The sequence below is a fragment of the Fringilla coelebs genome (genome assembly GCF_963513975.1).
Source record: "Fringilla coelebs genome assembly, chromosome: 3".
Lineage (NCBI taxonomy): Eukaryota > Metazoa > Chordata > Aves > Passeriformes > Fringillidae > Fringilla > Fringilla coelebs.
In genome coordinates this window covers 106,488,728-106,504,319 of record NC_140030.1, presented here as the reverse complement: position 1 = coordinate 106,504,319, position 15,592 = coordinate 106,488,728, and the positions used below count along the sequence as shown (strand labels likewise).

Sequence of the window (15,592 nt, the reverse complement as noted above, 5' to 3'; positions counted from 1 at the left end):
CTGCCAATGTCTGCAGAGGCTTGAATATCCACAGTTTTGGCAGGCAAATCCACTTTTCAAATTCCTCAGTGCTAGATTATAGACCTGCACTTGGCTCTGCAATGTCAGCTGCCTCAATCAGGTCAGGTACATTCAGAGGTTTTCCATGGGGTAACTGTGTGGTGTGGGAAAAGAGCACGTGAAAGACTGCAACATTCTCAGGCATATTCATCTATATTCATCTCATCTATTCATTTACACACCAAAGGCATACCTAGGAATCACTGAACAGCTCTCCAAATTTGGGGAGGTGTAGTAGCAATGCAGGTTAAAAGACCACAGTGTCTTTCAGCTGAATCAACAGCTTGATCAGCTTAGGCAGTCTATACTGAAATAAAGGAGAGCAAACACAGTAACTTTAATGATTTAACACACTGGGAAACTAGGGAGTATTTCCCTAGTTGGGTATTTCCCAACTCCCTAGGAGTATTTCCAATACTCCCTAGGAGTGTTTCCCTAGGTGGGTATTTCCCACCTAGCTTCTCTTCAGACTGGAATTAAGTCAGGCCTCTGAAACCAAACAGGTGCCACTTCCTGGAAAATTTCAGTGCAAGCATTGTAGCACAAGTTTCAAGTGCAAGCATTGGAAAATGCTTCCAGGCTCACAGTGCTTTTGTGATGTACTGTTGGGATTTGCATGCATGGAAGTTTATTGCTATTTGCTAGGCCTGAGAACTGAAGGGAGAAGTTACAGAAAACACTGCTCAAGAAAGACCAGAAAAAGAAAGCCAAATGAAAACTAGGGGGATTTTTGCAGACTTCAGAGTGACAAGGGACCACAGAAGAAGATAATTTATGTTTCCAGAGTCATGTCATCCCCTTCATCTGCCTGGAGTGTGTGTTCTCCTTGTGAGGATGCCAGGGGAAATTCTATCCCAGCTGAGATAGGACGGACCTGCAACTCGAGGCAGAGCACAAACACAGCCTGGATCACACACTCCATTTTGACAGAGATGCTTTCTGTTACAAAACATCAACCAGTTCTCTTTTTAAGAAAGCCTCTCTCAACTTTGTAAGCTGTGGCTGAGAGTTAAGTCATGAAGTTGACATTTCTGATTGCTCTCCTACTTAAAATTTTAAACAGTTCTCTTTCTAGGACCTTGCTCCCATTAAGACTGTCAGGAGGTACTCTCCTCCCAGAGACCTGTAGTTCCAGTAACTTGCCTGGCCCTAAAATTGTGCTAAGTGCTCACTTTATTTGCAGTGGCCACAGCAGCCCACCATCAGCACCTCTGACCAAACCACATTTCAGAGCACTTTGAGAACTGGTCTGGCAGAAGATCTCATCCTCCAGCTGTGCCCCTGCCAGGTGCCAACAATGGGCAGGGGCTATGCTGTACATCCCCCTGCCTCCTGGTGGAGGCAAACAGCCACACTGTGCTGCCAGCAACTGCTTGAGAAAAACTTCACCCTGTGTTCTCAATCAGGCAAGCAGCAACCAGTGTGGCAGGACTGGCTCCAGCACACACACAGCAGTGCCTCCAGAAGTCCCCAGGCCAAGCAAGTCCTCTCACCTCCTTGGCTGCAGCAAGACCAGAGCATCCACTGAACCCTATCAAGAGGACAATGACTTCCCTAAGTTATAACAGAGTCAGGCGTTGTTATAACACAACAGAATCTGTGAAAAACTTACCAGCCTGAGTGCAAAGAGTGCTGCACCTTCCCAAACCAGGGATTAATGATGTCAGTGCTCAGGAGGGGTGCCCAGCCCTGGGTATCTGCAGTGCCTGCTGACAGCCAGGCTGCCTCCAGCAAGCCAGCACTCACTCCCACAGTGTAACTTATCTCCTAAAGGAGCCAATCCAGCACAGCAGCCCCTGGAAGGCGATCACTGCTGAGAGACCCTGTGACCCAGGGAATGCAGCCAAATTCCAGCAGCAACTCGCTCTTTTGGCAGCTTCTCCTCACAGTCAAGGGGACAGCAGTTGCTGTACAGTGATTACAGTACCTGCTCCAGCCACTGGAGCAAACCATGGAGTGGGAGGGATCATCCCAACTGCAGGGAGGCATAAAGCTATGGGTCACCACCTTCTCTTTTGTGCCCAAGGCTACAGCAAACACCAATCATTTTATACAGCCTGGAGAAGGGAATGGCAAAGCTGACTTCATCTTGCAGCTTCCCAAAGCAGCACATTTCAGAGCAATCTGTAAACTACACCCTCACTGACACACGAACACACACACAAGGATCTTCCATCCCTGGGTCACAAAACCATGTGTTGCCCAGAGCAGTGGGGTGCTACTGTGCACACCCCTTCTCCTGCTGGGGAAGGGACAGCCTTCCATTTCTCACAGCTACAGCCCAACAGCTGGAAGGACTGGCATTTCCCAGGCAATGCCAACCACTTCTCACCTTCATGGAGGCCACACAAGATTTATTCCAACTTGAGAGGAGATGAAGAGGGAAGTGAGCTGTCCCACTGTGGCCTGGCCCTTCCTGACCAGCTACTCTATTTTTCACATTCGCCTCTTCCTCTCCCTACAGTGAAAAGGTGGAAAGGACAGTCACAACAACGCTGGATAAAGCAAGCAGCCCAGCAGGCAGGAATAAACTCCTTTTTTCACCTCCTCTCTGTAAAGCACAGCCAGACTGTTGGTGACCTGAGCACTTAGCATTTGCCTCAGGTCACCTCTGCAGCTAATCCAGTGCTGCATGACATCTCCAGAGTGACACTTTACTCCTGACCTGGGCAGCAATTCCATCTAAACAAGTGAGGCAGAAAATACAGGAAGTATTACAGCTCAGAGCAGGAGGACAAAACACACGCTACCAAAGAAATGCTGTCAAAAGGAGCTCACAAGCTGCTACTGCACTTCCTACCCCAGCATACAGGCATTCTTTCCACAGAGAAGCTGCAGGCAAGGACACAAGATCCTCCTTTCCCAGCTCTGCAAAGTGTTAGTGCTCAGGCAGGACAGCCCAAGGGAGGGTTGCATGTCTCACCCACAGCTGGCTGAGGAAAGGAGCCAGGATCCTTGCAGTAAATCCTCCCATATTTGGTGTTCACAAAGAAAGGATTTTCCAACTTATTCTGGGTAGCCCTGCTCCACACCACACCTCTCCCATCTGAAAAAGGCACGTCTCAGTGCCACTTTTACACAAAGGGCTGACAGGGCAGTCCCCACATTTGAGATTCTCCTTGAAGTATGGGCTGGACATGCAGTAGCAGCACCTGAATTTGGATGTGTCACATCTGAATTGCACAGACTTCTGAGTCAAGATACAATTCAAATGCAGCATATTTAGAAATATCTTTAAAGATAATTTTGAGAATCTCACTTGCAACAGACACTTTAATATGATTTCTGCAAGAGGCTGAAATTTCTGTTGGTAGTTTCTGTTACCTAATTGAATGCACAAAGTGAATTATCCGAGGTAACTGCATCTCATTCAGGTTTCTGGAGTGTTCTTCCTTTGGCTTCTCCATAATTCCTGTGCTTTCTGGGCAGCAAAACCACCAGACAGTCAGCACACCCCACTCCTCCACTCACGCTGTTTATTTACACTCTCACCCATTCTGTTTGTTTGACAGGCCATGATTTTTCCAACTGACCCTTACCACCCTTGGCTCAAGCACAGCCCAAAGAGCAGAAGGTAGTGGAGTACAAGAGCCAGCCAGCAACTTCAAGGCTCAGGGGCTTGTTCAGGAAGTGCTTAGAAAGCAGGAAAGATGAGACATCCTGCTGCTTTTCTGGCATGAGGTGCTGGTTCACATTACCCTCCATCACCAGTGCAAGCTTTTTTCCACTGCAATTCTAGGCTTTTATTTACACAGTGACTTGGCAAACTACTTTGTGGCCTTTCTTTACAAAGCCTTCATATTTTGCACAGCATCCCAGAAGTGGCCCAGAAAAGCAGAGTCAGGGCAGGCAAGAGAAGCACTTACACAGTCAAACCTCTAGAGTTTTTCTGAGGACATGGGAGAAAACTACAAATAACCCTTTTAAACTCACTGTTCTAGGACAAAGCAGAACTCACATCTCAGCACAAAAAGCAAAGGACTATTTGAAAACCTGCAAGTGCATTCAAATACTGCACTTCTGCTTACACTAAGCAATGCACACAGAGGTAAAAACCCTGCATGGAAGGACAGCATGCTGCCCAACAGATACACACATCTCCTCTTGGCCTCTGCCAGTTCAGCTGAGCAAGGTGAACAGAACAGAACCTGACAGGGCTCTGGCCAAAGCCTCCATCCTGTGCAGGACTCTCCCCACAGCACCCACACCACTGCCAAATGCTTCTGGAGCAGTGGCTTGCCAAGGAACTGCACACCACACACATCAGCTGCATACCTGAAGGACCAATACTGACAAAGAATGCACGGCTGTGACACAGCCATAGCTTCTCAGAACAGACATCAGCCTCACTGGACATTTTTCATGGCAAATCTTTGCAAAAACAAAGTTGAATTCAGTCTAAAATATACACAGAGAAGCCCAATGTTTTCCAATGACAAGATCTTCCTTATTTGTGGGATCAAGAAATACCTCATGTTCCTTTCTTTAAGGGGACAATACAACACTGGTTTGTGTTATGAAGCACGACTCCAGGCAAAGCCATTTCAAGAACAAGTAACAAAAACCTTCATTAAAAAAAGAAAGATTCACAAAGCCAGCAAGTCACCTGGAAACACTTCTCTGTCAGTACAAGTTCTGTCAAGAGCTTCTTCCACTGAAGATCTCAATGCAAGGCAATGAAATTTCAGACATACTATAAAAGATTCAGCAAACAAAAGCATCCAAGTGTAAGCACTACATGGCCAATAAACACCATTATCAGATTCAGTGCCTATCACAGTTCAGCAGCTCATAGATAAAAGATGTCAAATCAATTCTCTAACAAGGGGTTTGAGCAGAGAAACCATTGCTGATAACAGTATCACACAAGGAGACACGGAGCCCAGTATCCATTTGTACTACACAAGCATTATTTTATGGCTGAAAGCCCTGAATCAGCCCTCCAAGTCACACCTGCAGGTCTCTGCATTTCCTCAAGGCACTCACAGGGACTGCAGGTTCCCAGGGACAGGGAATGTCTGTTGCCATCTGCCTGAGGTCACAGGAAGGACCAAACCTTCCTATGGCAAACATTCTTCTAACAGAGACAACAACGTCCCACAACACTCATCATGGATGTACTTAAAGGCAACGGCTCCTCCAGACAACACAATTTCTTACACTGACCACCTACCCTTCACTCTTGGTGGCTGGGAGCTGCTTCTTCAGAGTTTCTTTATCTTCAGCTTTCAAGATGCTGAAGCCCAGGAGCTGGGTGGCCCCATAGGCCGGGAGGAAGCCCAGCTCTGCCCGGCGGCTCACGAAGCAGTCGGGGTGGTACCAGTTATCAATCATTCCCAGCTGGGGCTTCTCAGGATGCACCATCTTCTTGGAAATCCTGATCTGGCCCTGAGGGAGATCAAAGTGACACAAGAGCAATTGTTAGGCCATCCTGGAGGGAGTAGGATGTTAAGAAGTTACCAACATGGTGCTTCCTAAAAACCTGTAAGCAGTAACAGTTCCTCTATCAAAGTCTGTAACACTTGTTCAAACCCTTTCACTACAGTTTCTCTACCATTTTCATGTACTCTTGCTAGGTTGAAAAAGTCACCTTTTAAGGCAGTTTTCTGTTCAAAATCCACTCAAACTGGGTAATCCTGTTGTCTTTATTCCAACTTCCAGTAAGCTTACCAAGTAAAACTCACACGAACAAGCCTCATAAAGGCACATGTCAAAATTAACTTTTATGTCCCTATCACTCAAACATCAATGCTAATATGATCTTATCCTGTCTTACTGCAAATTACCTTTCAGATGTCCAACAAGTAGATGGTTTGCAGTGCAGCAACAAGCAGGAAAAGCTGCAGTTAGTGGTGGCCCTCTTGCCACCGAAATGTTGGTGAGCAGCATTCCCAGCCTGCTCAAAGACCCAAGTGAAAGGAGGGATCACCAGGCTTGAAGCTCAGGCTACCATGCCTGAGGGATGCCTTTACTGCCAGCTGTCCAGGACACAGCTGCTGCTCATAGAAATGCAGCTCTGCAAGTGCTTTCCATATGCAGGACAGACAGGAAGCAATTACAAAAGCCACTGTTTGAATTAAAACTGGTGAGAGAAAAGATGAGATGGAGAACTTTTTTACCTTTTCTATTTTCTGCTCACAGCCTTTGCAAGTACTTCTGTTAGACTTGGCATATTCTGCAGCAAAGTCATTCAGGCTCTTCTCAGCCTTACCACCTCCTTCCTGTTCCCCTCCTTTTCCTGGAGAACAAAGCAAATACAGAATTCAGCTTTAATATGCATTCCCTTATTTTCTTTATTCTCTGTCCCAGATTGTTAGCAGTCTGCATTAATAAACCTCTTGGCTTCCAGCCACTCATTCGTCCAGAATTTGAACAGAAAGCAAGACAAGCAGCCCATGCTCAAAAGCACCAAAGAGCCACATAACCATGCACTGAACTGAAGGTACCACTAAGAAAACAGTACAACAGCATTGTTAACATTAAAGAACTGAAAATTAAATACACCAATCATGAAAACAAGAAATGTTTTTCAATACATCTGCCAAGGGACTTGGCTTTTTCTCCTCACTGATTTAACATGTGGAGATATCTCAGCAATTCTTCCGACATCACTCGCTGAAGCAACGCGAGCATCAAATCTCCATAATAACAGCACAACAAAAGAGAGCACAGCTCCAGATGAGCTTCCAAACACCGTAAAGCTTCTGCCTACCTCCTCCAGGGCCTCCAGTTTCAATGGCTTTCTTGATTTTTTCCTGATCTTCCCACCGAAGCTCAGGGAAGCCATCGATGTCTGTGTGGGACACAAGTCGAGCCCGCTTCCAGAAGCAGCTATAGTGGTGCCAGTGAGGGACTTTGCCATCAAACATGGGTGACTAGCAAAAAAGAGCACATTAGGCCAAGATGAAACAATTCAAGCAGAATCAAGGAGAAAAACAAAACAAAACCCAAAATAAAAAGGAGTATCTGGGTAAACACACACAATTTCTTCTTTAAATCAAGAGATAGATACTATTTAGCACAGAGTCTAAGAAGAAAATCTAATAAGACAGACAAGCTGCTGGAGAGATGTTCCCAAAGTAGATAGACGTGGAAGGAGCATTTAGCTAGCTTAACCAGTTCATCACCCTGCTGCTCAGCCCATCTGTTTTACAGAAAGAAAAAAAAGAAGTCACAACCTCAGCATGGCTGCACCAGCCCCTACGAGACTGTGCAGCACAGGAGGCTGCTGACCTCGCTCCACCATCCCTTTGAGAGCCACTTCTCAAGTAAACAGTCTGTATACTGGAGAACCCATGGCAGGCACAAGATAAGAAGGGCAGCTCCAAGGATTGTGGCTGAGTGGCCTGCAGGAGGTAGGGACAAAATTCAACGGAAACACCACAGTCCAAGTACAGTTCTGCATCAGAGGTTGACAGCAGGCCACAAAGATGATCAGAGGGTTGAAGAACCTCTCCTGTGAAGACAGGCTGAGAGAGTTTGGGGTGTTCAGCCTGCAGAAGGCTCCAGGGCTATCTTATAGCACTTTCTAATACCTGAAGTGGGCCCACAAGAAAGCTGGAGAGGGAATTTTCACAAGGGCTTGTAGTGATAGGGTGGTGAGGCACTGGGAAAGGCTGCCCAGAGAAGCTGTGGATGCCCCATCCCTGGGAGTGCTCAAGGCCAGGTTGGATGGGGCTCTGAACAACCTGATCTAGTGGGGGGCATCCCTGCCCACTGCATGGGGTTGGAACTGGATCATCTTCAAGGCCCCTTTCAGACCAAACTGTTCCATGATCCTGTGATCAGGACAGAAGCATCAGCCAAGTCCTCCCTGAAGTGCAGCTCCAGAGTGCCCTGCCCCACACCAAGCACTTGTTTTGCAAGTATCCCACTTGTTTAAAACTCAGACACAGTGGGTACCATCCTGGCATCGCTCCAGTTACCCACCAGGCAAAATAACCTTACAGTGGTTTGGCTCCAAATAACACCCACAAACAGCTGCTGTACTAATAATACTCAGTGCTGTGTAATTCTAATTACTGATGATACAGAACTAACGACCTAGGAAAGCCTTCCATGTGTCACTCACTAACAGGAGGGAGAGCTCCAAGCCAAAACCAACAGCAGGGCTTTGTGCATGAGCAGGAAGGAAAAGGAAAGGGCTTCGAAGAACACAGCACAGAACCAGATCTGAGAGCCCAAACCACAGCCAACCATCTACCCAAACTGTAAGAGGACATTTTGATTTCCAGATGGGCCCTTCCCACAAGCCAGGACTGCATACCCAGCTACCCTGCAGTTGCTTTTAAAGTGTCTGTAAGTCACATGCAATTTTGGGCTTGTGTCTAGAGTTGTGCAGCACAAAGGTTTTGAGGGCAACAAGGGGAGTACAAAAGACAGCAGAGCTGGCTCAATCTTTAAGACAACCATACAAGCCACGAGTAATCTCCTCAACATGGAGTTTCAGACTCTCCTCTGTGGAAAATGAAACCTCTAGGCAAGCTGGGCCTTGTTGACACAACTTCTCTCAGCTCACCTATCTCTAGACCATAGTTTCCTAAACAAACTAAGGAAAAAAGAAACCGATTCACTTTCATAGTGCACGTTCAGATAAAAGAAACCACTCAGCTCCAGCTGGAAGCAAAAGACAAAGCTGTGCTGGTCCTGCAGGGCCCGGGTGCCTGCCCTGTGCCAAGCACCCAGAATCCCACTGTCACTCAGAGCCCTTCACTTGAGGAACAAAAACAAAAGGGAGGTTACAGCAGACACAACTACGGCCTTGGTCTGTATCTCCCTTTAATTTCTTCAGCACCGTTTGCAGAAAAGCTCGATGCACTGACGCTGGCACAGAGGCTGCTCTGCAGGAGATTTCCCCAGGAAAAAGCAAGGGACCTGCGTGCTCTGGTGAAATTCATGCATTTACAGCAGGATGCTCAGCAAGAGGGTGTGCTCTGCTGTACAAAAACTAGCAGAGGGCACAGGAAAGAGCAAGAAAATTCAAGAGGTTGTGGGGAAAATAAATAAAAATACAAGCGTTTGGTGTAAGACCGGCAATTTTGGGGAGATGTCTGGCAATGAAAGGCAGTGGCTCTGGGAGGAATGTCACGGTCCCCAGCAGCTCACTCCTTAAACCAAACCCTAGCGAAGCAGAACACAACTCCTGCCCCCCCGGGCTGATGAAGGGCAGCCCACCCCGCATCAGCCTCCGCTCCTGGGCAAGACAGGAAGGGGTAACAAACGTGAGGAAGCGGAGGAGCAGCAGCCGGAGCAGGGGAGGCGGAGCAGCTCCAGCGAGCGGCCGCGGGCAGCGGGAGGGGAGACAAAAGGACAGGCAGCGGGAACACGTGCGAGCGAGCGCTGCAGCTCGGCACCGCACCTTCCCCGGGGGAGGAGGCTCTGGGCAACAAAGGCATCACGGGCAGGTATTTCCCCTGCGGGACAGCAGCTTGGCCTCCAAGCCCGGCAGAGCTGCCAGCCCCGCCCGGCAGCCGGCAGGCCCCCGCAGCTCGGGCGAGGGGGGGACCGGGCCCTTCCTCCCCACGCGTACAAGCGGAGCCTCCTCTTCCAGGGGCACAAGCGAGCTACAAATCTGGAGCTACGTCCTCCAGACCAGGCTCTTCGGGACCCACAGCACCCATCCATCCACCCACCCATCCGCAGGGCTTTGCGCTGCCACGTCCTTGCTCTCCTTCGTAGACACAAACACGTAAGCCTTTGCTTACCTTCCACAGCAACACCCCCAAGCTCAGCCCCTCCCCAGCACGCTGCAGGCGCCCCCTCCCCTCTGCCCTGCTGCAGCCAGCGGGGACAGACCCCCCTCCCGGGACAGCGGCGTGCGCTCCCTGCGGAGCGGCGATTCCCTCCGCATCCTCCCGCAGCAGGCAGGGATGCCGGCTCCGCGCACAGCTCCCAGCCCCCAACACAGCACGGGGCTTTTCCCTTCCTTCCAAAAGCGAGCCGAGCAGTCTCCTCCCCAAAAGGCGAATAACAGCAGGAGGCCGGCGGAGAGCACACCGTGCCTTCGCGGCCCGCTCGCCAATTGCGGTTCAGCTGTTTCAGCTGCCCTGTGCCAGCCAGCCCAGCGAGACCACCCGGGCCCGGCCGCTCCTCTCATCTCATCCGGGGCTGCCCCAGCCCTCTCACCGCTTTCGGGCCGCAGTTCCTCTGTCTCGCATGCAAAGCGCGCACCGAGCGGGGATTCCCCGGCCCGGCCCGGCCCGGCCACCGAGCGCTGCGAGCGGCAGCCGCTTCCCGGGGCACGGAGAAGCCGAGCCGCGGAGCTCGCCTCGCCCCCCGGACGGCAACAAAGGGCCTCTGTCCGCGCCCCGGGCCGCCCCCCGGCCCCGTACGGTAAACTTTGCACGGCTTGGGCTCCAGCCGCCCCTGCAGCCGGGGGAGCGGGGGAGGCGGCGCCCCGCGGCCGGGCGCGCCGCGGGCAGGGCTGCCCGGGCACCGGCGCTGCTGCGGACACGGCAGCGAGGGAAGGCGCCTCTGTTAAAAATAGGCTGCGCTCGCCCCCGCAGCAGCGAAAGGCGCGGCCGAGCGGCTCCGGAGCACCACGGCAAGCGCAGGGAGCGGTGCCCCGGGCTGGCCCCGCCGCCGGCGGTACCGAGCGGAGCGGCTGGATCAGCCCGCCCCCCGCCCGCGGCGACCCCGCCACGCGGTACCTGCACCATGAGCGCCAGGCGCAGCGAGTCCTTGGCGATGCTCTCGCCGCACTTCTTGCAGGAGGCGCGGCCGCTCTTGGCATACTCGGCCCGGTATAGCTTCTCCGCCGGCTCCGCCATCGCCGCCGCTCCCGCTCCCGCCGCCGCCGCCCCGCCCCGCGCCGCGCGCCCGCCGCCACCCCGCCCGCGGCAGCGCCAGCCGAGCGCCGAGCGCGCACCCCTGCCTCGCCCGCCGGGCGGATCTGCCGCTCGGGCATCGATTGCGCAGGCTTGGAGGTTCCTCCTGTGTATCAATGGGAGGCGGGCGCGGCGGCGCGGCTCGTGCTGCGCCCCGAGGGCCGCGGGTTCGGATCCCGCCGCCGCCGTGTCCCTGTCCCGCACCCCAGGGACACAGGGAGGGCTCCCCTCTGTTTGGGAGAAGCTGAGCTCAGCAGCTCTCCCGCACACAAACACCGGCCTCGTGATGCCACCGCCAGGCAGGCGTTCCGGTCGTGCTCCAAGACGAGGAGCGATGGCCGTAAACTGGACCACGAGAACTTCTAAACCACGAGAATTTCTAAAACACGGGAATTTCCACCCCGAAATGAGGAAGAATTTCTTCACATGAGGGTGGCAGAGCGCTGGGAACGCTGCGCAGGGAAGGGAGGTCGTGGGGTCCCTCTGGAGCCAGCCCAAAGCCTCTCCCTGTGTCACCTGCCCCAGGTGACCCTGCCTGGGCAGGGGTTGGACTGGTGATCCCCAAAGGTCCCTGCCAACCTTGACAATTCTGTCATTGTGTGTCCTCCAGCCCCTGGGAATAACATTCCGGCTGCTGACAAAATCAAAGAGCGATTTGATAAATTAAATCTGGATTTTTTTTTTTCCTACTCACAGTAGATAATTATCCTCTACTATCGGCAGAGGGCATTGGCTCAGCAGCTTCCCTGGAAAAAGGAAGAGGAGAGCACCGAAGTTACTCCAAAGCAAACCCTTGCCAAGCATTTGTCATTAATTTTATAGAGATTCTGAAATTAGCGTTCAGCTTAGGCAGGATGTGCAGCCCCGGGTGGGCTTGAGGCTGCTGGCAGTGTCACTCGAGGGGCACACCTGAGATGCTGACACACCTTTCATGCTGTGCTGCCCTCCTCCAGGCTGTGTGCTCCGCAGGCTTTCCTTCACAGCCAGCCTGGGACTATCGGCTGGACAGGATGGGTCCTGGGTATCCCCATCCCTGAGGATCTGGGGAAGGAGGAAGGGAAATCCCTGCGAAGCACTAGATGGTGCTGCGAGCATACAGACACGGCGGAATCTTCGCTCTTGCTGATCACTCCTTCCAGGAGCTCTTGGCCCTCTTGGCTCAGAGGCAGAGCAGTGCGTTTGGTCCCACCCCGGGGAAAAATGGGGAGAAAACTCCATTCTGTGGCATTCACGTTCTCTGGACAGAGAGATACATAATTCTTTCTCTCACAGGATTTTTCCTGGAGAAGCACAGAGAGAAGAAGAGAAAGCAATCCTTGTCTCTATTCACTGTGGAATGTGTTATGGAGATTGTTTGCCAACAGTGGTTTGTTAACTGGACACGGGTGAAAGTTGTTTTGAGCGATTAGCCAGTCACTCAAAGCCGTGTCCTGGCTGTCTCAGACACTCATGGGTTTTTCTTTAGTATAGAATCTTTTTAGTATGTAATTTAATATGGTATTAGTGTAATATAACATACCTTAATAAAGCAATTTTTCAGCCTTCTGAATCACGGAGTCAGTGCCCATTATTCCCAGTGCCTGCTTCTCCTGTCCCGTTCATCTGGAAAGTTCATCTGCATCACCTGGTGGGTGGCCCCTCGCTCTGCCAAGGGGTTTGCCCTGTTTGAAGGTGACCAGCAGGGAGCTGTGGAGTGGCACTCACCCTCTTCAGCAGGACTGCTTCCATCCTGCTCCATCCAAGGGCATTCAGAAGGAAAGCAAACAAACAATTAAGGGTTCACTGGGAAGAATTATCCCAAGTGAAGTCAATGGACTGTTTGACCCTGATCCTGCCTCTGTGAGGAGCTGACATAAGAAAGGCCAAACAACCACTGCTTGATCTTCCAAATATTTCCCAGCCTCATGAGATTTGTGGCTCAGGGATTTCCTGCATGCCATTATCCTGGGGGGAATTTTTCTTCCAAGGATTTGTCCAGTTTCTCTGAAAAAACTCTTTTGTTTATATGTTATTTATTTATAGTGTTTGAGCAAAAGAGCAATGACTCCTTGTTGGTGTTTCCTCTAGCTGGGGCCACTTTCTCTCCTAAGAAAGGCAGCCCAAACACCAAAATGCTGCTCTGCATCTTGCAGCCTAGACACTTGCAGAGGATCTGTAAGATGTCATGGAGAGCTCTGCACAGACATTCACAGGCTTGCAAGCATGCAAACAAGCAAAGAAAGTGACTGTAACAAATGGCTGTTCTAAGCTTAACCTTTTTTTTTTCCCCACTTATGAATGCACACTGCATTAATACTAGTCCAAATGGGGTTTAGTGGATTTTCTTTATTTGAAAGGGGTAGGTGGTTCTGCTCTAAAGGATCAGGGCACTTAACCCTTTCAGCCTTATTTGAGAATTCCACAGGAGTTTGTCTGGCTACAACTAGTGTTGCTTTGAAACAGAAACATCTAAATAGCAGGAATTACATTGCTATGGTTCTTCTTATTGCAGTGTAATTTCCTCTGTAGGCTGTCATCCTGATTTGTGGTGTCAAGAGCTGCCAAATCATGTTAGTTCCTTCCATAAATCTATTGATCTCAACAGAGCTGCCTTGCTCTCTGTCTTCCCAAGTGTGACACGTGGATCACAGCACATCCCTTCCTCTGTCCTGGGCAGTGGGGGACCAGTGAGTCAGGGCTAGCACAGATACCAAGTTTTGTTACAAGACAGGGAATGCTTTGGCAGCAGCTGAGAGAAGTGACATCTGCAAGGCCACTTTTCTGGGGAATCATCATCCCTTTAAGTAAATCCAGTTCTTCCAGAGCCCTCGTATTTAGCTGCTGGGTTTTATCAGAGCCTGCATGCAGCAAGAGCAAGGGCAGTCAGAGAGAGAAAGATCTTTGTGATCCCTCACATCCCTTTCTAACAATATTCCCATCCCAGTGGGCTGATGACTGCTGGGATCCTGATGGATGACAAGTGCTGCACCAAGGTGTGAGACCAGTGGTGTCCTTGTCCTCTCTTTTACTCAAGTAGAACTCGTGGTTATCTATTGTGTTTGCTGGGAACGTCCTGATGAAGGCAGGAATGATGCATCCGACTCCATGCTCTCAGAAGGCTGATTTATTACTTTATAATGCTATATTATATTAAAGAATATATCCTATATTAAAGAATACAGGAGAGATACTTACTGAATACTAAAGAGATAATAATGGAAACTCGTGACTCTCTCCAGAGCCCTGACACAGCTTGGCCCCAGTTGGCCAAAGAGTGAAAACAACTCACAGCAGAATCCAATGGAACAATCACCTGTGGATGAACAATCTCCAAACACATTCCACATGAGCACAACACAGGAGAAGCAAATGAGATAAGAATTGTTTTCCTTTTTCTCTGAGGCTTCTCAGCTTCCCAGGAGAAAAATCCTGGGTGAAGGGGTTTTTCAGAGAATGTGAATGCCACAGTTATCCTCAGAGGTGTTTTTGATTATCTCCCTATACTGACTCTGAGATGCCAGACTGGCTGCTGGTGCTTACAGGGCAGCACTTCCCAGGAGAACCAAGCCATATCTCACACGTGCCCAGGGGCTCCCACAGCTCGCTGTGCTGCCGACAGGAGCATAGGTGAGGAAGGGGGTGTAACCAAAAGGTCTGCTTTGCAGGCTTCAGCATAAATGTCAGGATATTTGGGGTTTTCTTAAAGCCTCTGTTTCTGCAATCTCACCTCTAGGATGGCCCCAGCAATTTCTGTTCTCCAGAGGCAAACTGCACAGAAGTGGTAAAGAAGAAAAGAATGGCCCAAGAAACCCCAGCCCTGGCGGTTTTGAGTGTCTCAGACTGTGAAATTCAGTGTCAAGCATTCAGGTGCCTGGCTTGTGACTTCAGGGCACCACAAAGAATTACATTTTCTTTTCTGGGCCATTTTGCATTAGATTCCTCTGAAAGGCAGAGGGAAGTAGGTCAAACTCTGGTACCAGGAAGATGTAAGTTATCTCTTCAGTGTCACAGGACCAAATGCTTCCCCTCAGATTGTGCTGGCAGAACCCTGAGCACTAAATCTCCCAGACTGTCTTGCTTTGGGCTCCATTTCTGACACATGCTTGAGATGTCTCCCTGCAAGATTTCCTCCCTGCTAAGTGTCTCACAAAGGGTGAGAAAATGTTGGACATACACAGGAAACATGACTGCTTACAGCCTGTGGGGGAGTCAGAACTGTTCTTGCTCAAGCCTGGATTTGTTGCTGCAGGAGGCTTTATATTATCTGGCCTTTGATATCTGATAGCTCAAGAGTTTTGTAACAAAAACCCCTTCAGTGCTAGGTTATCCTGTCTGTATTGATGGCCCACTTTTTCATGCCACTGCACATAATCAGTGTGGCTGGGATGACCCTGTTTGCATCCAGGCAGGAGGCTACAGGCAACCCCTGCTGTGGCTCAGCTGTGCCTTCTTCTGCAAGTGATCATCCCACTGGCATCCCTGAGACTGCACCAGTGGGAAAGGGATGTGAGACAGTGCCCCCCCACCTCTAACTGAGCATTCTGCTGCCTTTTCTTTCCATGGAATAAATCAGAGGGCTTATCAGCCTGTCTGGGTGTTCTAAAATAAGTTTTGAATAGCTTAATGACTTCTTGTGGTTCCTCTCTCCTGGATGATCATTAACATATGCGATCTCTTTGGCTGAATTTAGTGTTCCTCCTGCAAGGCAGAGGTGCCCAGAGCTGGCC

At 50.3% G+C, this 15,592-nt stretch overlaps 1 protein-coding gene across 1 annotated transcript in view; it reads right to left on the bottom strand.

Annotated features, from left to right (window-relative positions):
- Positions 1-10,855, bottom strand: part of PARP1 (poly(ADP-ribose) polymerase 1) — a 31,820-nt gene extending 20,965 nt beyond the window's left edge. Inside the window, exons 1-4 of the mRNA XM_084203010.1 lie at positions 10,710-10,855; positions 6,773-6,935; positions 6,180-6,298; positions 5,234-5,448 (exon numbers count right to left, since the gene is read on the bottom strand). Coding sequence (XP_084059136.1) covers positions 5,234-5,448; positions 6,180-6,298; positions 6,773-6,935; positions 10,710-10,829 — 617 coding nt within the window. The 5' untranslated portion in view covers positions 10,830-10,855. The remainder of the gene's footprint in view (positions 1-5,233; positions 5,449-6,179; positions 6,299-6,772; positions 6,936-10,709) is intronic.
- Between the last annotated feature and the right edge of the window lie 4,737 nt (positions 10,856-15,592).